This window comes from Protopterus annectens, chromosome 5.part1 (assembly GCF_019279795.1).
Source record: "Protopterus annectens isolate FY-2018-M chromosome 5.part1, PAN1.0, whole genome shotgun sequence".
In the NCBI taxonomy this organism is placed as follows: Eukaryota; Metazoa; Chordata; order Ceratodontiformes; family Protopteridae; genus Protopterus; species Protopterus annectens.
In genome coordinates, this window is record NC_056736.1 from 541188510 (window position 1) to 541212244 (window position 23735).

Below are 23735 nucleotides of genomic sequence, written 5' to 3' on the forward strand. Positions count from 1 at the left end.
GAGAGACTACTATCCACCTGTGTCCCAAGGTTTCTTATCACACTTTCGGTGTTAAGTAGACTACCGCCCATGTGGTAGTTCATGGGTACAGAGTTTTTACAAAAGGGATGACAATGCACTTTTTGGAACTGAGCTTGAGGCCATGGCTTTGACACCAGGCATCTGTCTCAGCGAGGCCCTTTTGTAGGATGTCCACATCTGTTGGAGTTTTGATTATGGCTCCTAGTTTGCAGTCATCTGCAAACTTCGTTAGCCAAAGACCTTCTGTGTTAGCCTGTACTTCAGAGAAGTAGATACCAAACAGGAGAGGACCCAGGACTGAACCCTGTGGTACTCCACTTGTCACTGGTCTGAAGTTGGATTTGGAGTCTGCTACTTTCACAGTGTGGGTTCTGTCAGTCAGCCAGTTGGCAACCCATCTTGTGACATAGGGATTTATACCTAGTTTATTTATTTATTTTACATTTGTTAACCGGGGGTGTCTGACTGAGCCGAAAAGGCACTTTTTCAGCAGAGGCCCGGGGAGAAAAGCTCCACAAAGAAAATTACAGACACATTTAGTTATTTAGACATGATCAGTATACACACAAATTACAGGAGACATGTTTTTATAGTGGTATGCAGCACATAAACAGTTACAGTGGAGAGAACAAACAAAAAAATATTAATTTTAAAAATAAAGGTAATTAATAGATTTGTGGTGTACAGCTGAAATTTGGAACATAGGTAGAATACATACATAGTACACAGGTACAGTACATACATTCTAGATTAGCCAGTGTTTGTAAGTAAGATTGAAAACTATTATCAAGTGCTCTAGATTTTGTAAATATGTGTTATCCGCTTTCACTAGCCTGGGGAGCAATCATGGCACTGCCAACTTTCCTTGAGATGTTGCCTGATGAGGTCTTTAAAGGAGGCTTTGGATGATGTGTTTTGAATGCTTGTAGGGACAGAGTTCCATTTTTTAGCCACTGAACTACTATATAGTGCAACTCCAAAGCTATTGTAGCTGTTGGTGACTTCTAGTAGTAGTTTGCTTGATGATCTAAGAGGCCTTTTGGCTGAGTGATGTTGTACTAAGTTTTTGAGGGCAGGACACTTATTGGGGAGGTAACAGAATGACAGAGGCAGAGCTGATTGTAGGTTAGGAGGTTGGGCAGTTCAAGCCAGTGGAGCTGTCTCAAAGCAGTACAGTGATGAGTTCTATATGAGCAATTTGCAGCAAAGCGGGCAATTCTGTTATAGCAGGCTTCCATTTTGCTTAGTTCAGTTTTGTTGAGGTTAGTCAGAATGGGAGATGCATACAGTAGGGTGGATAGAAGTTGGGAGCGAGCAATGGCTGATCTTGTGTTGTTGGTAAGAAATGGTTTGATACGGTAGAGCGACTCCAGTTTGGCATGTACTTTTTTAATAGTTAAGTTGAGATGACTATCAAATTTTAGGTGGGAGTCTATGGTTATTCCCAATAGCTTAGTCTGTACCACTGGAGCAATTGGAGTAGCATTAGTGGAGTAGATAGTGAATTGACTGTTAGTGTTTTTGTTAGAACTGGTTATAATCATAAGCTGAGTTTTCTTTGGATTGAGGATAAGTTGGGCTTTGGTAAGGTAGTTTTCAACATCAGAGAATGCTAGTTGAGTTGTTTGCAGGAGGGTGGGAATGTTTTGTGCAGCACAGATTAAGGTAGTGTCATCTGCATATTGAATTATAGATGCATGCTGTGTGGAGGTATGGAGGTCATTTGTGAAGACTGTGAATAGTAGTGGTCCTAAGATAGAACCCTGTGGGACTCCTATAGTTATGGGCAGCTGAGGAGAGAGAGAGAGAATTTTCCCACTTCACAGCTTGGTACCTGTCAGTTAAGTAGCTTTGGAACCAGGTAAGAGTGGAATTTGATAGATGATATTGGTTTAGTTTGTTTAGCAGGATTTGGTGTGAGACTGTGTCAAATGCTTTGGACATATCCAAAAAAAGAGTTGACACTTGTAGGCCTTCATTTTTGAGATGGTTCAGTGTGTCTGTGAAGTAGAGGAGGGCTGCAGTGGTAATATGGGCAGGTCTGAAACCATGCTGAGTAGGTGACAGGATGTTGCTGTCTAGGAGATAGTTTAGCATCTGGGTATGGATGCATTTTTCTAGGATTTTGGCCAGGGGCGGAGAGTAAAGCAATGGGTCTGTAGTTATTAAGTTCAGTGGAGGTCCCTCCTTTATGCATGGGTGTAACATAGGATATTTTCCAGAGTTTGGGCACATAGTTTTTAACAATTACTCTGTTTATGAGAGTAGAGTTTAGACTTGTTTAGACTAGTTTAGTGAGTTTATCTATAATTCCAGAGTGGGGGATAGTATTGAAAGCCTTGGCGAGATCTAAATAGGCAGTTTGAACCACCTTACCTTCATCTACGGCCTTGGTGACTGCTTCAAAGAAGTCTATCAGGTTTAGGAGACATGACCTACCTTTTACAAACCCGAACTGTGTGGGGTCCTTAGTCTGGAGATTACCAATGTCATTGTTTATAAGTTCCATGATGTTACGTTCCATAGCCTTGCAGACCAGGCTCGTCAGGCTAATGGGGCAGTAGTTTCCAGGGTCCGTGGTGGCTACGCCTTTGTGGAGTGGGATAACCTTCACTGTGCGCCATTCAGTGAACACATAGCCTGAGGTGAGGCTATGACTGAACATGGTACTTAGGTGAGGTGCCAGTTCCTTCTGTAGTTCATGTAGAACAGAGTCCTGGGATGTTGTCAGGTCCCATGGATGCTGTGTTCTTGGCTTTGGGGAGTGTTTTTTTTTTACCTGTGCAGCCGTGATTACAGGAACTTTGTATTCTTCCGGTATAGAGATGGGCCCTTTAGGGGATGAGAGGGGGTAAAGTTAGTTCTGAGCCTATCTGCCAGAATGTTGGCAATATCAGTTGGATCTGTATATTTAGTGCCATTGTGCTGTAACTCAGAGCAGATCTGAGTGTTTCCATTGAGATTATTGACACAGCAGAATGCTTTGTGGTTGTCTTTAGAGTCAGTGGCGATTTTGTTTTTGTAACTAGCTTTGGAGGATTTTATGAGGGATCTCAGCTTCTTACTGACGCTGACCAGGGAGTTTCTCCAATCATGGGATTTTACTCTTTTTTGCAACAGTTTCTTTCTTCGGTTGTAGAGTTTGTTTATGGCAGGAGCGGCCTTAGGTCAACTGGTGCCCTAGCAAAAGGGTTCCACGGCGCCCCCTACCACACCATCTGGTGCACCCATCCTGGTCTACCTACACCAAATAAATACTGGAAAAGTGTCCCTGCTACAGCGATGCCCTAGGCGGCCGCCTAGTTGGCCTATGCTTAAGGCCGGCTACTATCAGGGGACCACTAGACTGGCTTCCTTTTTTTGGAGGATAGCATATTGGTTCAGTTAGGGATTGCACGATCCATGCACTCGTGTAAGTGCTGATAAAGTGCATTTGTGTAGGATTCAGCAATCATACCTCTATTGTCCATCAGTATGGGTGTCGTGAAGTTTGCCACTTCTGTCTTAAGCGTGAAGTTGGCTTTGGAGAAATTTTTTATGGTGGTTTCCCTAATGGGGGGTGGGGGAGGGATGTGGATGTATAGGGTGATTAGCTTGTGGTCGGATCTGACCAACAAGGAATTGACCTCTGGTGTGGAGCACCAGTTGCCCATGTTGGTAATAACCAGGTCTAGGATATTGCTGCCCCTGGTGGGGGTGTGAATAAATTGATCCAAGGCATTGGAATTTATGAATTCCAGAAAACGTTGAGCACAAGAGTTGGTACATGAGTAGTTTTCCCAGTTAATGGTGGGGTAGTTGAAATCGCCCATTATTAGGGTGTTAGGTTGTACCCTAATATTTTCCAGTGTATCAAGAAATGAGGAGTGGGAATCCTGGGGCATGGGCGGGGATCTGTAGCAAGCTACAATTTGGATTGCGGTCTTGCCCAGAGTTAGTTGCATTTGGATAATCTCAGATGCATTATGCTGAGCAACTAGCCTGGAGGTGTGGATATCCTTAATAAATATGGACACATCTCCACCTTTAGTGTTTCGGTCCAGGTTAGGTGGCCGAAAGGTGTGGTATGAATTATTGCCTGGTAATGCAGGGGTACTCTCTGGAGCCTTGAACCAGGTCTCTGTCACTGCACAGATGTCAATGTTCTACATTTTAAGGAGTGCCTCGAGTGAGTGCATTTTGAGGTTTAGACTTCTAGCATTGAGTAGCAATATCCTCAGATTCTGCTTGCTTGTACCTGTTACAGTGGTGAATTTGTCATTTGAACCTTGCCTAAAAAAGGCACTATAGGGGTGGCTAGAGCCTTAGCCAGTATCTGGAATCCCAGGGGCGACAGGTGCAGGCCATCTCTGGCAAAGCATCGTGGTTTGTTGATCATGTCATCCCAGGCAGACAGATACTGGATCCCCATAGAATGACACCAGAAGCTTAGCCAATTGAATTGTTGAAGTCAATCATTTTGTCCTTGTACTGTGGTATCATTCTGGGTGATGGCAGGATGCTACTCAGGGCTATGGTCATACCTGGCTGGGCTACAAGATCAGACAGCTCCTCCATGTCCCTTTTCATGTAGTCCAGGGAGGTACATCTCAGGTCATTCAGACCAACATGGACAATGACAGAGTCATATTTGTACTTGTTGTGGAGTGACCTGAGTGCATACGTTATGTGGCGGATCCTGGCAGCAGACAGGCAACTGACAGTAACTTTCTCCTTGTTTAGCCTCGTGAGTGGAACATCAGTGTGCCTGACTATAGAGTCCCCTATGACTAGAGTGTTGGGTAAGTTGTTATGCCTTATGGGCTGTGGTTGAGTGGCACACTGAGTTTGTGGGCTATGTGTCATTTGGGTTGTGTTGGGGAGTGGAGGTTGCTTGTGTTTCTTCTTTGGAGGTCCCTGTTGCTTGGGCGGGTTTTTACTCAGAGCCTCCGTGAATGTTCTATGTGTGTGTTTTGGTGGTGTAGGTTTTGAGGGACTATGTGATAAGTGTGGTGTGGTGCAAGTGTTTACCTTCTCCTCTTGGCTGTCTAATCCAGTCTTGGGTGAAGAGAGCTTTGTTTCCAGTTTGGCTATATAAGTGCATCTCTCACAGGTTGTAGTGTTGAGTGGCAGGAGGAAAGGGTTGTCTGTGTACATGAGGCAATTGCTGCATTGCCCCAAGATGCCCAGATTCATCAGGCAGACAGGAGAAAACACCGGGAGCTGACCCTTAGACATGCCTGGATAGGGGCTTATTTGTTAAGTACTTGAAACGGTTTTCCTTTAGACAAGTCAGGAAAGTTGAGTGCTGTAGTCATTTGTAGCTTATTTAGTGCTTACAACGAGTTCTGAACATGTGCTGAGCTCAAAGAAACAGACTTGAGTGCTTAAACTAAAAAAATGGCTCGTTCTAAGAAACAAAATTAAGCAAGAAGGCTTCCCTCCACCACAGAAAGGCTTGGGGCCTCAGAGGCCCACAAACAGTCCCGGACAAAGCAAATCTGTATCCAGACTAGACTACCCACAGGAAAGGCAGGAAAACAAGCTTAGAATTTTTTTTAAATTGGAAAGAGAGAAAGGAGCAGCATGGCGGCGTCGGCTGCCTCTTTTATACCCCTGCCGCACTGACGTCAGGGAGGAAGCGACGACAACCGACGCCGGACCTAGACTTTGGAATTCGGCCGACCGAGGACCCGCCTGACGGCAGAATAACCCATCTGTTATGATTGCAGCTGTATGCACGATGAACATCTAAGTGGATTGGCCTTCTCAAATGTTCTCCCTGTATTAGGTAGAATGATGTAATAACACTAGACTGGGAGGAGGGTCCAAGATCAAATTTACAGTAGGGGCGGGCAACTGCAAAGCCACCAACTATAAGAACACCATACCAATAGGGACGGAGGGTGGGAAACAAACTGCAGAAATGTTTCTCACAGCAGAAAAGCAGCAGTAAGCCTTTAAATGAAAGTTTTAAACAGATAAAGGAGCCTCTAGAGAAAGCTTTTAACTGCAAACAAGTTATCAGAATCAAACAACCCAAACAAATGCTTAATAAAGGTGGACAATTTTCAGTTAATACCTCACACTGAAACTAGCTCGAAAAGTATACAGTAGACAAAGTGCTATAAATAACTCAAAAAAATAAGCAAAAAAATAGGATATTTAATGTTATATATTATAGATCTGAGTTTGCTCAGTGTCCTTCCTTCGATTAGCTCAGTGTGAAATGGCAGAAACACTCACAAGCTATGCTCCAGGTATGCATACCAAAGATGATCCCACATGTAACAGAAATATGCAAATGAATGTTCCAAGACACACACAAACACACAAAACCCTTTGTGCAAGATCCAGAAAGGATCACTATGAACACAACACAATGTTCACTTTACAGTACTTATTTGTACACAGACCCACACTGTAATATTGCACATCAATGACACTACAACCCTGGATTCTGCTAATCACTGCCAGTTCCCTCCTTCAAAAAATGCAATATATGAAATAAAGTCTACATTTTATACCAGTATGTATATACATGTCTATATGTACATACGCACACATGACTACTAAGAATGAATGTGCGCAACTACAGAAGCACAATGAGCACAGATGCTGCACAGCCACAGCAGGCCAACCAGTGGGCTATCAAACTCCCTGCAGTCACCGCCTGAATGAAGTATCAGACCTCCTTATGAAATGCAGTACTGCAGTGACATCAGACTAAGGTGCTGTAGAATGCCGACACCATGAATGAAGCATGTGAGCGAGAAGTCATATGCTGCATATCAACAGAAGAGTTTGTGCCTGAACGATAACGGAAGGCAAGTAAGTAAGCAAGGCAGCCATGCAAAAAAAAATCATTCAAGATACAAAATGTTACTTACATACAATGTCCATTCAGAATGTAGTGCTGTCTCAAACGTATATTTGTTGTCTATTCAGACTGTGGAAAATTATGACATTGTGCTGCCGTGTCCTCACATGCTGTGCATCTACTGCATGCTAGTGGTATGTCATGTACACCGTTAACACCTGATGGCTGCAGTTTTGTTATGGAGTAGCCATTTGGGATTCCCAACCATATGGCAGAACTATTTCTGCCAATGTCAAGCACTCCTGTAAGCACTGCATGCTGTGCCTCTGTGCCTTACACAGTATAGTGATCTACCACTATGATGAAGCATTTGTGTCCTCCTTCCATACTCTAAGATGATAGCAATGACAACTTTATTCAGGAATGACAGCCATGGCTGCTAGCACTATGGATAGTAATGGTTTACAATTATGAAACCAGATGTTAGTCACAGTCTATTACACATGCTTACTTTTAGGGGAGAGTTGCTGGTAAAATGGCCCACTGAAGTGTTACAACTGCATCCAGTCTGCTCAGTATGCTGTAGTAAGACATAGCATTTTGCACCATGCTCCAGAAACATTCAGGTGATTCAGTCTCTAACAGACAATTAAATCACTGTCCTTTGGTATTCCATGGAACTTTCTGAATTCTGCCTTAAGGCAGGCTCTAAGTATCCCATCCAAAAGAGGTAGACAAATTCATTAGTCATGGCATTTTCCTTGTTGAACTTTATTCAGACAGTAATAAGTAACCTTGTGATTTCAAGAATAAAGAAGAATCCTTTATGCTTAGTGTATTTTCTTTACTTAGGGCTTAAGCCACAGTATACAAGATATTAAGGTGTTTCACAATTCAGAGATGTGTGCCCTTCTGTTACTGCTGCTGTTGCTATGTATCTGGGTATGCCAAATACTCTTGTATTTATGTCACCACTGAATGTGTCACGTTCAAAGGCACCTCAAATGTTGACAGACACCCTCCTGAAGTACATCAGAAAAGCCTGGTTTGTAGCCCTACTGCAAAATGAGGTCCCTTCAAAGCCTACCACTGCTTGAAGCCTTAACAAATCCCTACACTAGCAACAAATTACTGCCTTCCTTACCTCACCTCTCAGGCTAACAGACACCATAACAGTGAAAGATGCACAGTTTACCAGGTCCTTGGCCAAAAGATGCCCCCCTCAATTTCTGTATCTCCAGGTGAGAATCAGGGTCTATGGTCTACCCACCTGTCTCTACATAACCTGGCCTCTCAGTGACGGATTTCAATTGGTATCCCCACTTCACACACACTATTGGTAGTCAGATCATCCACCTCCACTAATCATACATATACTTAGACATTACAGCTCCTGACTCCTACTTCAGATACTTCACACAAACTATTGGTAGTCAGATCATCCACCTCCACTAATCATACATATACTTAGACATTACAGCTACTGACTCCCACTTCAGATACCATCTATGAATGTAGCCCATGGTCTCCAACCTACAAACAAGCATTCAGAGAGTAAAGCAATTCCATACCACCCCATTAGTCTCTGCAGTTATCTCAGATCCAATATCAACAATAATAAAATTGATCTCTACAGTCCTCTATACACATCCAGATGGTAATCAGAAGAGCTCCAGTCTTTCAACTCATTCCAGCTACAAGTTGAGCAAGAAATTCAAGTTCCTGACCAGTGAACCGCCCACCAGGCATATCACCAAATGATTTAACCCCATTATATTTACACTACATGCCACTCAGACTCCTGAGACCAAGTACCACGCCAGCCACCCAGCATACATTAACACAAGATCAAAGAGTGGCATGTTTCCTTTTATACATTACATTTACCAGTAGCAGATGGATTAGTGCACCATTTTAGCCATTCCCAATTAAGCTGCTCCTGAGTAGACACGCCCTATATCTTAATGCATCCCTCCACAAGAGATTTCATTTGGCTGTTGATGCTGTAGTGTCGAAACACAGTTTATACAGGCAATGGAAACACCCAACAACTGCACTGTACAGCAAAATGTCATTCAGTTACTACTAGCTCAGTATCTAATATTTACTCTCATTAATTTGAAAACTTTGTTTTTTGCTTCTTTCAGAAACTGTAACACCATAAGAAAAGACTGATGTGTGGAAAACCATCATTAGCCATACCAACAGTTAATCATCGAGGACTCAAAGCATTGGCCTACTGCTATTACTACATGCAAAATAATAGTTGCTAGTTAGAATTATGTGAAATGCTTTAGTCATTACATTGACAAGTAGTCAACTGAAGTGCGGGGCACATTTCAAAATAAGAAAGGTAAAGCATACCCCACGTGATTTTGAAATTCTGGGCATGTACTTTTCCTTTAACTACTGGTTTGCATGGTGGCCCAGGCTTGTCTGGACTGGTAGAAAACTCTACAGCATCACTGGGGTTGCTCTTCCCCTCTGAATTATAAGCAATAACCTGTAAAAATAACAATAAAATGAGTCTTGAGTGCAATGAATGGTAAAAAAATTTTGTAAGTAAATACAGCATAGGTACAAATCTGATTTTTGCAATTTCAGATAGGCTGAGAGACCAACTACCTATCACATCTTTTCAAGTCGGTGTTCTTTCTCAAAATATCACCTGAAAACCAAATGTGTCTAATTTATCCATTAACATTTTATGTGACGTACTGCCAAAAGCCTTGAAGAATTCTAAGCAGTCCACATTTACAGTCCCTTTCTTGCCTATTTTGCTCGTTAGACAATGAATTCCATTAGATTTTTCATACACTTGCAAATACAATGCTAATCATAAACAAATTATTATATTTGTCAGGCATGCTTTTCAAAGTGTAAACCCATGATACCCTGGGGTCTATTGTCCTACTGGCTCCCAAACACTGCAAAAAAATGTACTTTTAACAGAAGTAATGCCATGATGTTTTCAACAACTGAGGATAAACTGACAGGTTAACAGTTTTTCAGCATCTGTACTGCTGCAGACTATACACCACTTCAGCTGCACCATATGAAAAGAGCATGTCTACATGGTGCATTTGAAACAGAACAAAGAAGTGATGAAATCTTTGTTGGAGAACACAAAGCTTAGCAAACAAATGAATAACTGAATAAACATTTAGTATTACCAAACAGAAAACATACAACTCTGAAAAACATAAAAAATAAATCTATTATCTATAACTTTGATGTATATCAAAAATTCAATTACTGCTAGCTCAGTATCGTAGGATCAGGCACTTGCAACACAAAGCAAGCTCATGGTACAACATGGACACACAATTACAACATAATATAAGTGCTTACCCTAAACTTATATTTTGTACTTCGCCTAAGATTCTTAACTGTAGAGGTGAGATCATCTCCATCATATTTCGGCTTAAATCCATAACCCTAAGAAGAAGAAAAAGAAACATTGAATCCTTGACAACTTCCCTGAAATTCACTCAAGCTAGTGAAAGTTGTTAAAATACTTTATAATTAGCAAAAAAGATGCATCAAATTATCCTAAAGTGGATTAATTAATTCAAGTGCTGCAGCCCTCAGACATCCACTCATAACACTACTAACCATAAATACGTAACAAACTGAAGTTACTACAGGACTGCACAAATTGTTCTCCTTTCCCAAGTGGAGGTGCAGTATGAGGTATGACACATGGATGACCTTGAAAAATATCAGAAATAGTCAAGTGTGCAAGTCCATTTAGAGAAAAGGTGACAGCACATACAACAAAATTACAGGACTGCATTGTGTTGCCCTCACGAAAATTAGAAAAATAAATAAGGAAATCCTTGGAAAACAGAAGATAACCACCAAGACAAATAGGCTCTTGGCATAGTAAAAGTTGATCTCTACTGTACTTGAACCCCAATTGTGAGTTAAAGCTATATTTTTTCTATAAAAGGATTCCCTGTACACTGAGTGAAACTGAAGTCTCATTTGCAATTGCAGCACTGAACAATTCAACAATCACCTGAAGGTGGTAAACTGAAGGACATCATCAGTCTAAAGAAATAATCAACAGGAGAGTCCTCCAGATCACATGCATCATAGTAACCTAAAAAACAATCTTGAAACAATCAAAAAATAAAAGTAGAATGTTGTCACACAGTCACCTTTGCTTTAATCACTACAATGCACACCTTCACTAAGACTACCCATAACATTTTACAGTAAACAAATCTGACCTTATAATACAGACTAAGAAAATGTTACACAGCCAAGAACAGCAGGAAACAAAGCAAGAGCCTACAAAGATAACATACACAGAAAATAAGTGGGGAGTGAAAACTATTAAGTATACAATCTGTATATTACAGATTTTTTACAGTTTCATTTAACTGCATATACCTTTAGAGGTTCCATTTCGTGAACTGTTAACTTAAAACTTAAAAAAAAAAACAAGTAGATCATCTCAACACCCCTTACTCTACAGATACTGCGCCACCCAGATTTAAAGTGATAAACCATGCCACTGAGCACTGTAGAGTATGCCTGTGCTGAGTATTTATGTAATGATGACCTTCCTAGGATCAGATACATATGCAGGAAAAAAGGTAAAGCCAGAATGCACACCCTACCACATGATGCATTTCTCTGCTAACAATATGTTTTATAGCTTCATGACAGTGAAATTGTGAATACATATGCAGCATTCAAGTTTTGATTAGCATTTATAAATAAACTATACAAGATGGAAGGTAACAGCATGAGGTGTGCCAACTGTACATGGCAGCTGTTAAGTTTTAAATGTTAATGTCTACAGAGAATCTGCATGTCATGTGTTACACATTTCTTCTACATGTTTTGTCTGATTAAAGACTTCTTGGAAGCCAGGGGTTCATTCAAAAGGTCTGTGTTGCATGCGGAGCATTATGACAAACATCCAGAGCTACCTGATATCATAAGTGGATACAAACCAAGAATTAGAAAATACACTTGACTGAAGAAAAGTACAGTTTACAGTGGAAATGCACCAACTGCAACCACAACTGATTCACTAACTACAACTCCACTTAGATGAAAACGAGAAGTTCTGGATCCACACATTTGATCATGAAGGACATTTCAGAAGCATGGAAAAAGCACAATGTGTCACTTTTCTACAAGTTGCTAAAGTAGAAGCCATAGATGTGTTTAATTTGCTTAGTTTCCTTGAAGAGGAGGCTATAAATTAACAGCAATTAGACAGAGATTACTGTGAGCAAAATATAACTTATCTTTTTGTTCAACATTTGTTGCTTACAAGGGCAGTCTTTTCAACACTACAGATGTTTACATCATTGAGCTAAGAAATTAGCCAAACACTAAGAATTTGGTAAAATAGTTTATGGTATAAGAAATAATGAAACAAGGAACAGGTTATTAAGAGAAACAGATTTGACTCTTACAAAAGCTTTGGAAGCATGCAGAACAAGAAATTGTTAGTGCACAGAAATAAACTGAGAAACTGTGAGCCAAGCAAAAATGCAAACATGCCAAGTTAATAATGTGTGTAATGGTAATGAAGATATGAAAGAAAGTAATAATGTATACAGAAAACATGCAGGTGATATTCAAGGCTTGTCTACTAGGTGTAGCTATAAGCATGAGGAGACGAATGGCCTGGTATAATGAATTTTGTAGAATCTGAATTGGGAAAAAACATTTTTCAAATGTGTGAAAGGAAATGTCAGTATATTCAAAAGAATGTGTACACTGTTAAATAGAAATATGAACAAAGACCGACTTGTTGGCACTTTTAAAGTGGAAATAGTTGACTGCCAGAATTCTAAGAATGGATCAAAAGGACAGAGAATAATGCAAGTCAGACAAAATGCTTAAATTAGATACAGGTGACGTGCAACTTTATGTCACTATACCTTTGAAGCAAGGGGGCTGATAGGCACTGAAAAGATTGCAGGGTGCACAGTATTAACAGATTCAAGACACAAAGTAAAAGCTATAGAGTCACAGGTTATTGGCAGTGAACTTCAAAATAAAAAGTATAAAACTGTTTCAAATCAAGGCACTTAAATAAATGAATTGATTTGATATTTTGCATCTGGTTTGTGAGAAGCTAGAAACAGTACAATAAACTCACAGTCTGAAAGCAAAGACTAAAATGTGAACAGCAACAGTCACTAAGCTGTGCAGATGACGTCCTGGCACTGATATCTTGTAAGACTAAGGTGATTCACTTACAGGTGCAATCTTTAGAAGGAGAATATAATGCATAAATAAAATCTGATACCATTGGTACTTTCTTCCAGGAAAGTACCACTAGCTCTCAGGAAAGGAACAGATCAGGAACTAGAGCAAACAAAAAAACTTATTGTCATTAAGCATGAACAAAACCCAAAAGAATGGGGAAATAGTATGATTAGTGTTGTAATGCAAGACAAGAACTGTATTTGTTTTGATATGAAAAAAAATGAATAAAGTGATTAAAACAGAGCACTACTCACTACCCAGAGATGAAACAAAATACATATCACAGCAGTGTCAAACATGTCAAGTACTATCTCATTTTCTATACTAGAAGAAAACCAGGGATTTGGCAGAAAATATAAAATAAATAAAGCTCCAAATTACATACAACACATTCTATATGCAAGTAAGGTGGTACAGGTTCATTGCACTTCTATTTCGCAGTTCGCAGACAATAGAGTTGTCCCAAGATGTTGCAGAGGAAATCAAAAGCCTGAAATGTGCTGTGCTGCCAAGGTCGAGAACAATCATTTAAAATATTCTGCATTTTTCTTTTGCAAGTCAGACTGCCTGATGGCACAATAATCTAATTCCTTTGAAAAAGGGGCAATATAATCTGATATACTGCCCCCTCAGTTTTCAACAGAAACAAAAAGATGAGTTAATACATACATATTTAAGCAAAGCTAGTTTAATCTTTGCTTGGGGATCTTGGTGACACATAAAAGAATGTTTGCTGTTTGAATTCTGCCTTGCATCATTTTACTAACCTGGAAGAGTTGGGAACAATAATTTCTCAGAAATGCCAAGGCATTTATTTAGCTGTACAACAGATTCTTCTTTAAACATTTTTTCTGTACAACTGACTGCTATGTCTGCATTATCTGTGCATTGCCTTGACCTCTGCATATTTAAAGTGTATCAGAACTTTCTTGAATTCCTTTCTGTTTAGAATATACTAATTTGCTATTTAGGATCCTGTGGCTAGTATTTTTTTTTTATTTATGCACAGTTGTTTATTGTATGAGAAAGTATTATTTATCACAGTAAGTTGACAAAGTTGTGGTAACCGCCTCTCATTGATTAGATCACTGAGCAGACTACCAATGAGATATTTTTTTTACAATTTATATTTGGCCAAGAGTGGTCAGGTAACTAATGTGTTTGGTCTCTACCCATATCCCGAGTGGTAGCAATACTACCACATCAGAAGAAAGCTATGAGGAACAGGTAAAGTCTACTAGACAGTGAATGTGTGTATGCGCGTGCGGGTGCACCCATATGTAGTTTGTGTGTACAATTAATTTGCAAAAAAGCAAGCTATAAGGAATTTGTAAAATCTGACAGTGTGTGTATCTAAACATATTTTGAATAAAAGAAGTTACCATGGATAAGTGGCACTGAAAGACACTGTGGTTCACAGAAAGACAGGGAGACAGAGTGGTGAGACAGGGGCCTGGGGTGCTAGGTCAAGGAGTCAGCTCTATAAATGATCATCAATCAATATTACAGCACACAATGCCACCAGCACCCAGGAAGATAAAAGTGCCTAACTAGACAGTCTTTCATATTACGCTAGGTAAGCACCTTCATTTGCATATAGCCTGTGTTTATATACTACCCACATCTTCTACAACCCTAATTCTAACAAGCCATACAGTACACGTTCCCCAAAGGCACTCCCAAGAACTACATCATATTAGGAAACCTAAACATTAATGCTTTAAGTCAACACAAAGCACAACTCAATAAACTTCTACAGGTCCATATTTTGAAACAACTAGCTGCACAAGACACATTTAAAATTCAAATGGTCACTTAGACCATGATCCACAGTGGCATTCAACAATACCTGGCACTCGTATTGCTTAGTGTTCAAAACATTTTCTGCATCAACCTCTCCAATATCAGGTTTAATGCAATCAATAACACAGAACAATTTCTTCACATTTACTGGTTTGTGTGTACAAAGCATTTTTACTCTTTTTTTTTTTTTTTGCATGGTAGTGCTCATATACTCTTGTACTCATTTTCCTAATAGTTCCGCCAATGTAAAATGCCTGACAAGACATATGTTCTGCTGCATATACCACATTTACCATTTCACAAATACAATGTTTTAGGGCAGGATATGACACTTCTGATGATATACTATTGTCCAAATATATACAATAACAGCAATTCTGATAAACATTGCTAAAATTAAAAGCTGTAGCACCTAGCAGGATAAAAGCACTCTCATTAAACTGAAAAACAACCCTACAACAAAAGAAGTCTGCCAAAGCCAAATTTGAGGTAAATTAAGCCTCCCAGGCCAAGGACAACCACAAGGCATTCTTTAGTTATGTCTGCAACTTCAAATGCAATACACAGCTGTGTGCAGAGTTTATTGCTAATGCAGCCACCTATACTGGTCCAAAATATATGGCAAACCTACTAGCCGACAAATTCAGCATTAACTTTACATCTCTGTCCCTTCCCTCAGTAAATATCATCAAATATAACTCCCCCTTCTATCACTTGGGAACAGGTCCCCAGTGCGTTGTCTAAGACCAAGACCACTGCATTGATGAGCCCAGACAATATCCCAGGATACGGTCTAAACAGACTGAAACATGACTTATAAGGCCCTCTGAATTCACTATTTAACATCAGCCTCCAAACAGGTTTCACGCCTCATGAAAGGAGAACAGCAACAGTCATCCCTCTACACGAAGGTGGATCATCTGCAGACCCATAAATTTCAGTAGTCTCATATGCAAAGTCATGGCAACGAGTATCATTGAAATGATTGATAATATCATAGGAAACCTTCAGAAATTAGACCCAACACAATTTGATTTTGTCAAGGGCAGGTTATGCCTACTCAACCTTGTGGACTTCTTTGAGAAGGTCACAAAAGCAATGGATAAAGGCAAAACAGTTCACACTGTCTACCTTAACCTGGCCAAGACATTTGACACAATGCTCTACTTGGGCATTGCTGACAAACTCATGCCTACTCAACCTGGTAGAGACCTTAACTATGGTATATACAGCAGAATGTATGTCATGTCAGGCATTTTACATCAGCAGAGCTACTAGGAAATTCAGTAGAAGAGTATACGAACACTACTATGCCATAAAAAAAAATAAGAACAGTAAAAGAGCTTTGTACAGATGCACCAGTAAATGTGAAAAATACAAGAAGTGTTTGTTTTATATTGCTGATTGCAATGAGTGTGATACTAGAGGGGTGATATGGAAAATCTTTTAGACAGCAAGAAATATGAATGGCAGGTATTACTGACTACCACTATACATCAGGAACTAAACCATTAGAATTATACATGTCTTGGAAAGACAGATGTTAAAAGTAAAATATTAAATACTGATTTTATACAGCAGAAATATTCTTTGGATGGTTTCGCAGAAGCTTTATTCATCTTGCAAAAGTTTATAGGTATTTTGTGCATAATTTTTTTAAGATGCATATGTTTTTAAATTTGAACAATGGTAGTAATGTGACATTTTAACTGCTACTTAAATTTGGATGTTAGTACTTTCTACAGGAATCTGAAGTCGTCTTTATGGTTCAAAAGACAGCAATTATTCCTGGCACCAGTCAAAATCTTTGACTGTGCTACACTTGGTTTGTTTTTATTTTACTTTTATCACAAAAGTAACACAGACTAAATTTTGAAGGTAACACAGTAGTACGGTCTACAAACTACTTGACAGACCGAACCTTTCAAACCTATGCAAATAACACCTACTCAAAGGCATATTCATCATGGGAGTACCTCAAGGCTCTGTAGTAGGCCCATTACTGTTCTGTCTGTTCATCAATGACGTTACGCTAGACATAGCTAATCTAAACCTAGTAGTGTATGCTGATGGCTTACTACTGATTGACACCAGTAAAACTCATTACAGCCTCCAATCTAAAATCCAAGCAGCTTTCACAAAATTATCTTATCGGCCACTACACAATAAACTCTTTTGAATCCTAAGAAAACAAATAGTATGTTTTTTGCAACACTCTGAAAACTTGTCAATGCCCACCTCTATTCATTCAGGAGTTGAGAGGTAATCTAATTACCAACACCTTACAGCAAAGATACCAAGGCGTTACTCTAGCTCCTGCTTTGAACTTTTCCCTTCATATTAACATTAATACCAAAATAATGTCTCAATTAATACCAAAATAATGTCTCAACTAAAACTTCCCACACATTGTCACAAACACTGCACTAGCATCTTTGCCTAAAAATTTCTTATCACCAAAACTTGAATACAGGCTGCTACTGCTTTGCCTAAATTCATCACAATATATACACATATATATATATTACACAGCAAAAGCATCTTGTGTATTTATCTATTAGCTGATATAAGCATGCACCACTTTATCCTCCTAAAGCAATCTAAGTGGTTACAAATAGAACCACTTTAGTCCTCAGCACGTTCACATTTAAAATTCTTCAACTAGGGTTCTGTTCTCCACAAAAATAATTATTTCCACTAGGTAACAAAGTTACTCTTTACAAAACAATCATAATGAGTTAGGAGAAAATGCCTTCTCAAGTTTACGACCTGCGCTGTGGAATCACCTCCCCAATGAAGTGAAAAATAATATAACATTTGAATCATTCAAACATCACCTCATGAACATGTACAGAATGAGGCTAAATACACCTGCGTTCTTTATTCTGGTTAAAATGCTTCAAAGAAAATATATAAATAATTAAGTAATATAGCTCTAGTTGCACAACAGTTGTAGCTCATTTTCAGAAACTGACAGTGTACCTGTAAGTTAGACTGTATGTATGTGTATATATTTATGTTTCTATAGACACACACATATATATGTATGTGTGTACGTGTATTTTTTTTATAATGTTACACTATGTAAATATATAATTTTTCTACTCTTTCAACATAGTTGTTTTAGATTTAGAAGTCCCACTGCATTTAGTTTTCTCTACTCTCTCTTTATTGGAATGTCAGATGTTTAAGACATCTCTGTAGAAAGCAATGCCACTGTACAGTACTGTAATGTCTATTCACCGTGAGCACATAACATCACCTATGTTTAGAATATTTCACATAACAACAAATGTAGACTGTAATGTTTATACTATCCATCAGTACCTGGGTCATGAATGAAAAGGGTCAGAAGACCAGTTCACCTACCCAGTAAACAAATGAAAAGAAATTAATAAAAATAAAATAAATTAGTGTGGAGCCTTAAGAATGGAAATGGATGCTGGTAACTCATACCCGCAGCAGCAGGTCATATTCCCCTGGGGCCTGATTGCATCTGGTGAACTGGTTACTGAATCAGATTTTTATGTACTATTATTCACTTTAACCTGCTGGGTACCAGTGGTGTGATTCAACCGACCACCTCATTGGAGGCCATCAGATCTAATTGGGACAAGGCAGCATATCCAAGGACCTACAGTCCCATCCCTCACATACCCTGGTGGTACACTGGCTGGCAGTGGTGTGATTCAAACCTCTTCACTGTCTGCTTGGTGTTCTCATGAAAAGAGACCAAAATATACAGTAAATAGATTGAAGATAAGAAGAAGTTATGTACTCACCATAACGTTCCATCTGAGTAGGTGGCTTCATTTGTCTGCAACCTGTGGGTCTTGGATCCGATATCGGATCTGAGCCGGCAACTATTTATACAGCTATGGATCCGAGCTCCTAGCTCCTCCCCTCACCCATAATCCCCTGCCAACCCCAAATGACCTCAGATCAAATTTGCCCTCCTACGTATACCTGGAAAGGTATCCCAACAGGAAAAGGCAGGATAATACAACAAAGCTAACTCTTCTGAAGGCCAGGGGGAAGGAGAGGGGGATGGTTGCAGACAAATGAAGCCACCTACTCAGATGGAACGTTATGGTGAGTACATAACTTCTTAATCTGGAGTACGGACTTCATTTGTCAGCAACCTGTGGGACAGAGTCCCCAGCTACCTGAATCTTGGGCGGCCATCATGGAAGGATGTTCCGGAGCACTGCGGAGCCAAAGGATGCTCTCCCTCTGGAAATGACGTCCAGTTTGTAGTGGTTGATAAAGGTATGAGATGAGGCCCAAGTGGCTGCCGAGCAAATATCATCCAAGGGAACTCTAGATCTAAAGGCAGCAGAAGTAGATATGGAGCGAGTGGAATGTGCACGGACTCCTTGAGGTGCGGGCCTCCCAGAAGCTTCATAAGCTGGAAGAATACATTGGGAAATCCAGCGTGATAAGGTGACCTTCGAAACGGCTTTACCCAAACTGAATTTGGCAAAGGAAATGAACAGCTGATTGGATTGTCTGTGACCAGCATCCTATGAATATAGAAATGCAGCTGCCTGTGCACATCTAAAGAATGCAGCTTGTACTCTCCTTTATTTTGATAATTAGGGAAGAAAACTGGTAGGTTAATGGACTGATTGATATTGGTTTCTGAGGCCACCTTGGGTAGGAAGGAGGGATTGGTCCTGAGGTATACTCTATCCTGATGAAAAACCAAGTAAGGGGGTTTTACGGAAAGAGCTTGAAGTTCCAAAACTCTTTTCGCTGAAGTGATGGCTACCAGGAATGCTGTTTTCCAAGACAGGTATTTAAGATCGGCCGAGGCAGCTGGTTCAAAGGGAGAAGCAGTCAAGGCTTCAAGAACTAGTGATAGATCCCAAGGGGGTATGGCTTCTTTGATAGGGGGCCTGAGCAGAAAAGTACCCTCGAGGAAGGTTTTACATAGTTTAGCTGACATCAAAGGACCTGTCTCATGTCCTACATGGTAATGGGAGATGGCTGCCAATTGTACCCTGACTGTCGAACAGCTTGCCCCTTGCTGAAAAAGTCTGGTGAGGAAGTCCAACACGGACGTTAACAGAGCAGTGAAGGGGTCCAAATTATGATGTTCCGCCCAGACGGAGAAGCGCCTCCATTTACTGTGGTAAACTTTCCTGGTGGAAGGTTTATGCGCTGCCACCAAGATGGCTTTGACTGGTGAAGAGATGCCGGGAGTCCTGATTAAGAGTGGAACTGGAGCAGCCAAGCTGTCAGCTTCAGGGTGTCCAGATTCGGGGTCGGTAAGCCTGATGGATGGGATATTAGATCCGTGCTGGGATCCAGAATCCAGGGAGGATTCACCAAGTGAGACCACAGGTAAGGAAACCAAGTTTGCCGGGGCGAGAATGGGGCAATGAGGATTATTCTGCTCCCCAAACGAGAGGCTTTCTGTAAGAGCTTTAGCATCAGGGGTAGAGGAGGATAGGCATAAAGTAGACCGGGCGGCCAAGCATGCACTAGAGCGTCTCTCGGGGCTTCCGCTGGTGGGGGAATCAGAGCGAAGAAGCTGTCGCATTTCGTATTTGAGGGAGAGGCAAAGAGATCGCAGCAGGGTTGCCCCCATTTTGCAAATATCTGCTTAGCTACTCGGGAGTTGAGAGACCACTCGTAAGGGGAAAGAATAGTGCGGCTGAGTTTGTCCGCTAGAATGTTGGCCCGTCCTGGAATGTGCGTTGCAATCAGAAAGCGGTTGGTGGAGATCGCCCATTCTCACACCCTCATGGCCTCTCGGCAGAGAGGATAAGACCTGGTTCCCCCCTGTTTGTTGATGTACCAGACAACTGACATGTTGTCCGTCTGTATCGCAATAGTTCCTACGGGAAGAAGGTTTTGAAGTGCTTGCAACGCTAACAGCACCGCCCTCATCTCCAGAACATTGATATGCAGGGAGGTCTCTGTGTCGTTCCACATGCCTTGGACTGTTCTGCCTGAGCAATGCCCCCCCACCCGAGGCGAGAAGCGTCCGTGGTCACCGTGACGAGAGGAGGTGAAGCCCAGAAGGGTCGGCCTGTATGGAGGTCTGGGGACTGAAGCCACCATAACAGGGCCCTCCTACAAGCCTTGCTGATAGAGATAGGGTGATTGAGAGGAAGAAGCTGAAAGGACCATTGTACTTGGAGGGTCCACTGTAGTACCCTCATATTTAGACGAGCGCATGGAAGAAGCGTTATTGCCGCTGCCATGGAGCCCAGTGCCCTCAGGACCAATTCCGCCGGTGGAGTTTCTGATTGGAGGATGGCCCGCACATGAAGTCTCAGATTCTGTAGTCGTTCCGAACTGAGGTAGGCTCGCAGACTTCTCGTATCCAATCTGGCCCCTATGAACTCTATCACTTGTGTCAGAGCAAGGGAGGATTTGTCTGTATTGATTGTGATGCCTAGCTGGGGGGTTAGGCGGAGAAAAACGTCTCTGGCTGAGCAGAGTAGATGCCTTGTTGGGGCAGTCAGGAGCCAGTCGTCCAGGTACAGGAAGACCTGCATTCCCTGGAGTCTCAGGTGGGCCGCTATCACTGCTAAAACTTTGGTGAACACCCTGGGGGCTGTGGTGAGGCCAAAGGGAAGGACCCTGAACTAATAGTGGCTGGCTCCCAGCCGGAAGCGGAGAAACCTCCTGGATCATCTGTCCATTAAGATGTGGTAGTACGCATCCTTGAGGTCTATTGAGCACATCCAGTCATTCTCCCGCAAGAGGGGGGAGAATGGATTGAAGAGTGACCATTCGGAATCTCTCCTTGGTTACCGACAGGTTCAAGAGGGAAAGGTCTAGAATTGGTCTCAAGTCCCCCGTCTTTTTTGGCACCAGAAAGAACCTGGAGTAAAACCCTAATCCGAGCTGGACTGGGGGGACAGGTTGGATGGCTCTTTTTTCTAGCAGCTGCTGGATTTCTGCGGCTACAGCCTCCCTCTGACCGGGTGGTACATCGGGGAGGTTCCTGAGTCTGGGGACATGTTGCATTGGGATTTTGTAACCTCTGGATATAATCCGAAGCACCCAGCGGTCTGACGTGATGGACTCCCATGCCGCCAGATGCCTCGAGAAGCGCCCCCCGACTGCCTCCAGAGTGGAGCAGTCGGGCAACCCTTCAGGGCTGTTGCGTGGGCCGATCAGAGAAAGATTCTCTGGACCCAAAATTTCTCGGGGCCCCTCTGCCTCTAGGGCGGCGTCCTCCCTGTCCTCCTCTGCCATGGAAGGACTGGTTGTCCGGAGCAGGTTGGGAATGTAGCGATTTCCAGAACCACATCTTCTTCTGTCCCTTTTGGTTCTTGGAGAAGGACCTCTGGGGAGCAGAGAAGCAGACTCCGACGGCAGACAATGTCTTCTCGTCCTTCTCGTTCTGGACAAGTGTCTCGCGAACGGTCTTGCCAAACAAGGCAGAACCATCAAAGGGGGCATTCGCAAAGGACGCCTTAAAGGGCTCCGCGAAGTCACAATGTCGGAGCCAGGCCTGGCATCTCATAACTAGGCCCGCTCCGCTAGCTCTAGCGGCTCCCTCAGTGGCGTGAGACAACAGCCGCATAGAGGTATTGGAAATAGATCTTAGAGTGGCCATACGAGTGGAGTACAACTGCTTGTCCTCCGCCGACATGGACTCCGGGGGGAGGGGAGCAGCGTATTCTTTAATAAGATCCCGCTGCATCCTGATGACATGTGCCATGTAGTTCAGGGACCTTACTGAGAAGGTCGCTGAACTAAATACCCGCTTCCCAAGGCGATCCATCGAGTGGGACTCCTTGCTCAGTGGATGGACCGAGGGGCTCTCCTGAGCTAGTTCCCTCTTAGTGGCTGCCACCATCAACATGGGATCTACGGGGGGACCCTTGCTCCAGTGGGACCGGTCTGCGGGGGGGGGGTCAAAATCCTATCCGGGCGTTTAGGGACTGGCTCCACAGTGTCCGGCTCCTTCCACGCCCTGGTGGTAACAAGGTCCACCAGAGGGTCGGCCGGAGGGGACATCCAAGAGGTAGACGGGCCTGCTTCGAATGCCTCCAGAAACACGGACTCATCGGAGGAAGCCTTGGGGGCAGACCCCCCCCCTGATCCTGAGCATTTCCATGATGTCTCCAAAGGAGACATCCTCAGGGGGTGACCTTGGGGAGCCTTCCCCTTCATCCAAGTCCGTGTCCTCTGTTAAGGACTCGGGGGAGTCCACGTGCCTCCTCTTACACTTATGCTTGCGAGGCACTTCCTCGGGTGGGCTGTCCGAGGAGGTCTCACCAGCAATGTCCTGTTCCAAAGGAACAACCTGGGACATCGAAGCAGACTGTCCCTGTGGCCGGGTGATGGAAGCCTGACCCAGCAGAGAGGGAGTGCAGGGTGGAGCCGAGACAAGGGCCGGAGGTCTGGATGCTCTCGACAGAGCCCTCTCCACTACATCAAAGGCCAAGGGGGAGTCGCTCTCCCTGGGCTCCAAGAGCCGACTCCCACTCGGATCCGATGAAGGGATCGGAACCGGCGCCGAGTCCGTCGGATCCGAGGGACCAGTGTGCTCCGACCTGGATGGAGCCGAAGGCACACTGAATCCCTCGGATCCGAAGCTCGGGCCATGGCTCCGAGAGGTCGGATCTGACGATGGGACCAACAGACTCGAGGGCAGGGTCGGATCCGAAGTACCCAGTATTGTCGGCGCCGACCCACCCCCTGCTCCAAGCGCTCCGAACCCGGGAAGCGGGTCGGAGAAGGAGCTATCGGAGCAAAAAAGGGTGTCGAGCTCCCCCCCCACTGGGCCATGATGAACCTTCTCATCATCCGGTCCAAGTCTGCATCAGACAGGCTGTAGGTGGATCTCGACGAGGCCACCGAGGCAGGCCTGGAATACCACCTCGATGACCTCGACAGAGATCGG

General features: G+C 42.6%; 1 protein-coding gene across 5 annotated transcripts in view; it reads right to left on the reverse strand.

The window, feature by feature from the left end:
• FNDC3A (fibronectin type III domain containing 3A) overlaps window positions 1–23735 on the reverse strand; it is a 3267883-nt gene that overhangs the window by 436955 nt on the left and 2807193 nt on the right. For all 5 annotated transcript variants that reach the window (XM_044073165.1, XM_044073164.1, XM_044073166.1 and 2 more), the window contains 2 exons: window positions 10172–10258; window positions 9185–9323 (listed from right to left, as the gene is read on the reverse strand). In XM_044073165.1, the coding sequence (XP_043929100.1) occupies window positions 9185–9323; window positions 10172–10258 (226 nt within the window). The remainder of the gene's footprint in view (window positions 1–9184; window positions 9324–10171; window positions 10259–23735) is intronic.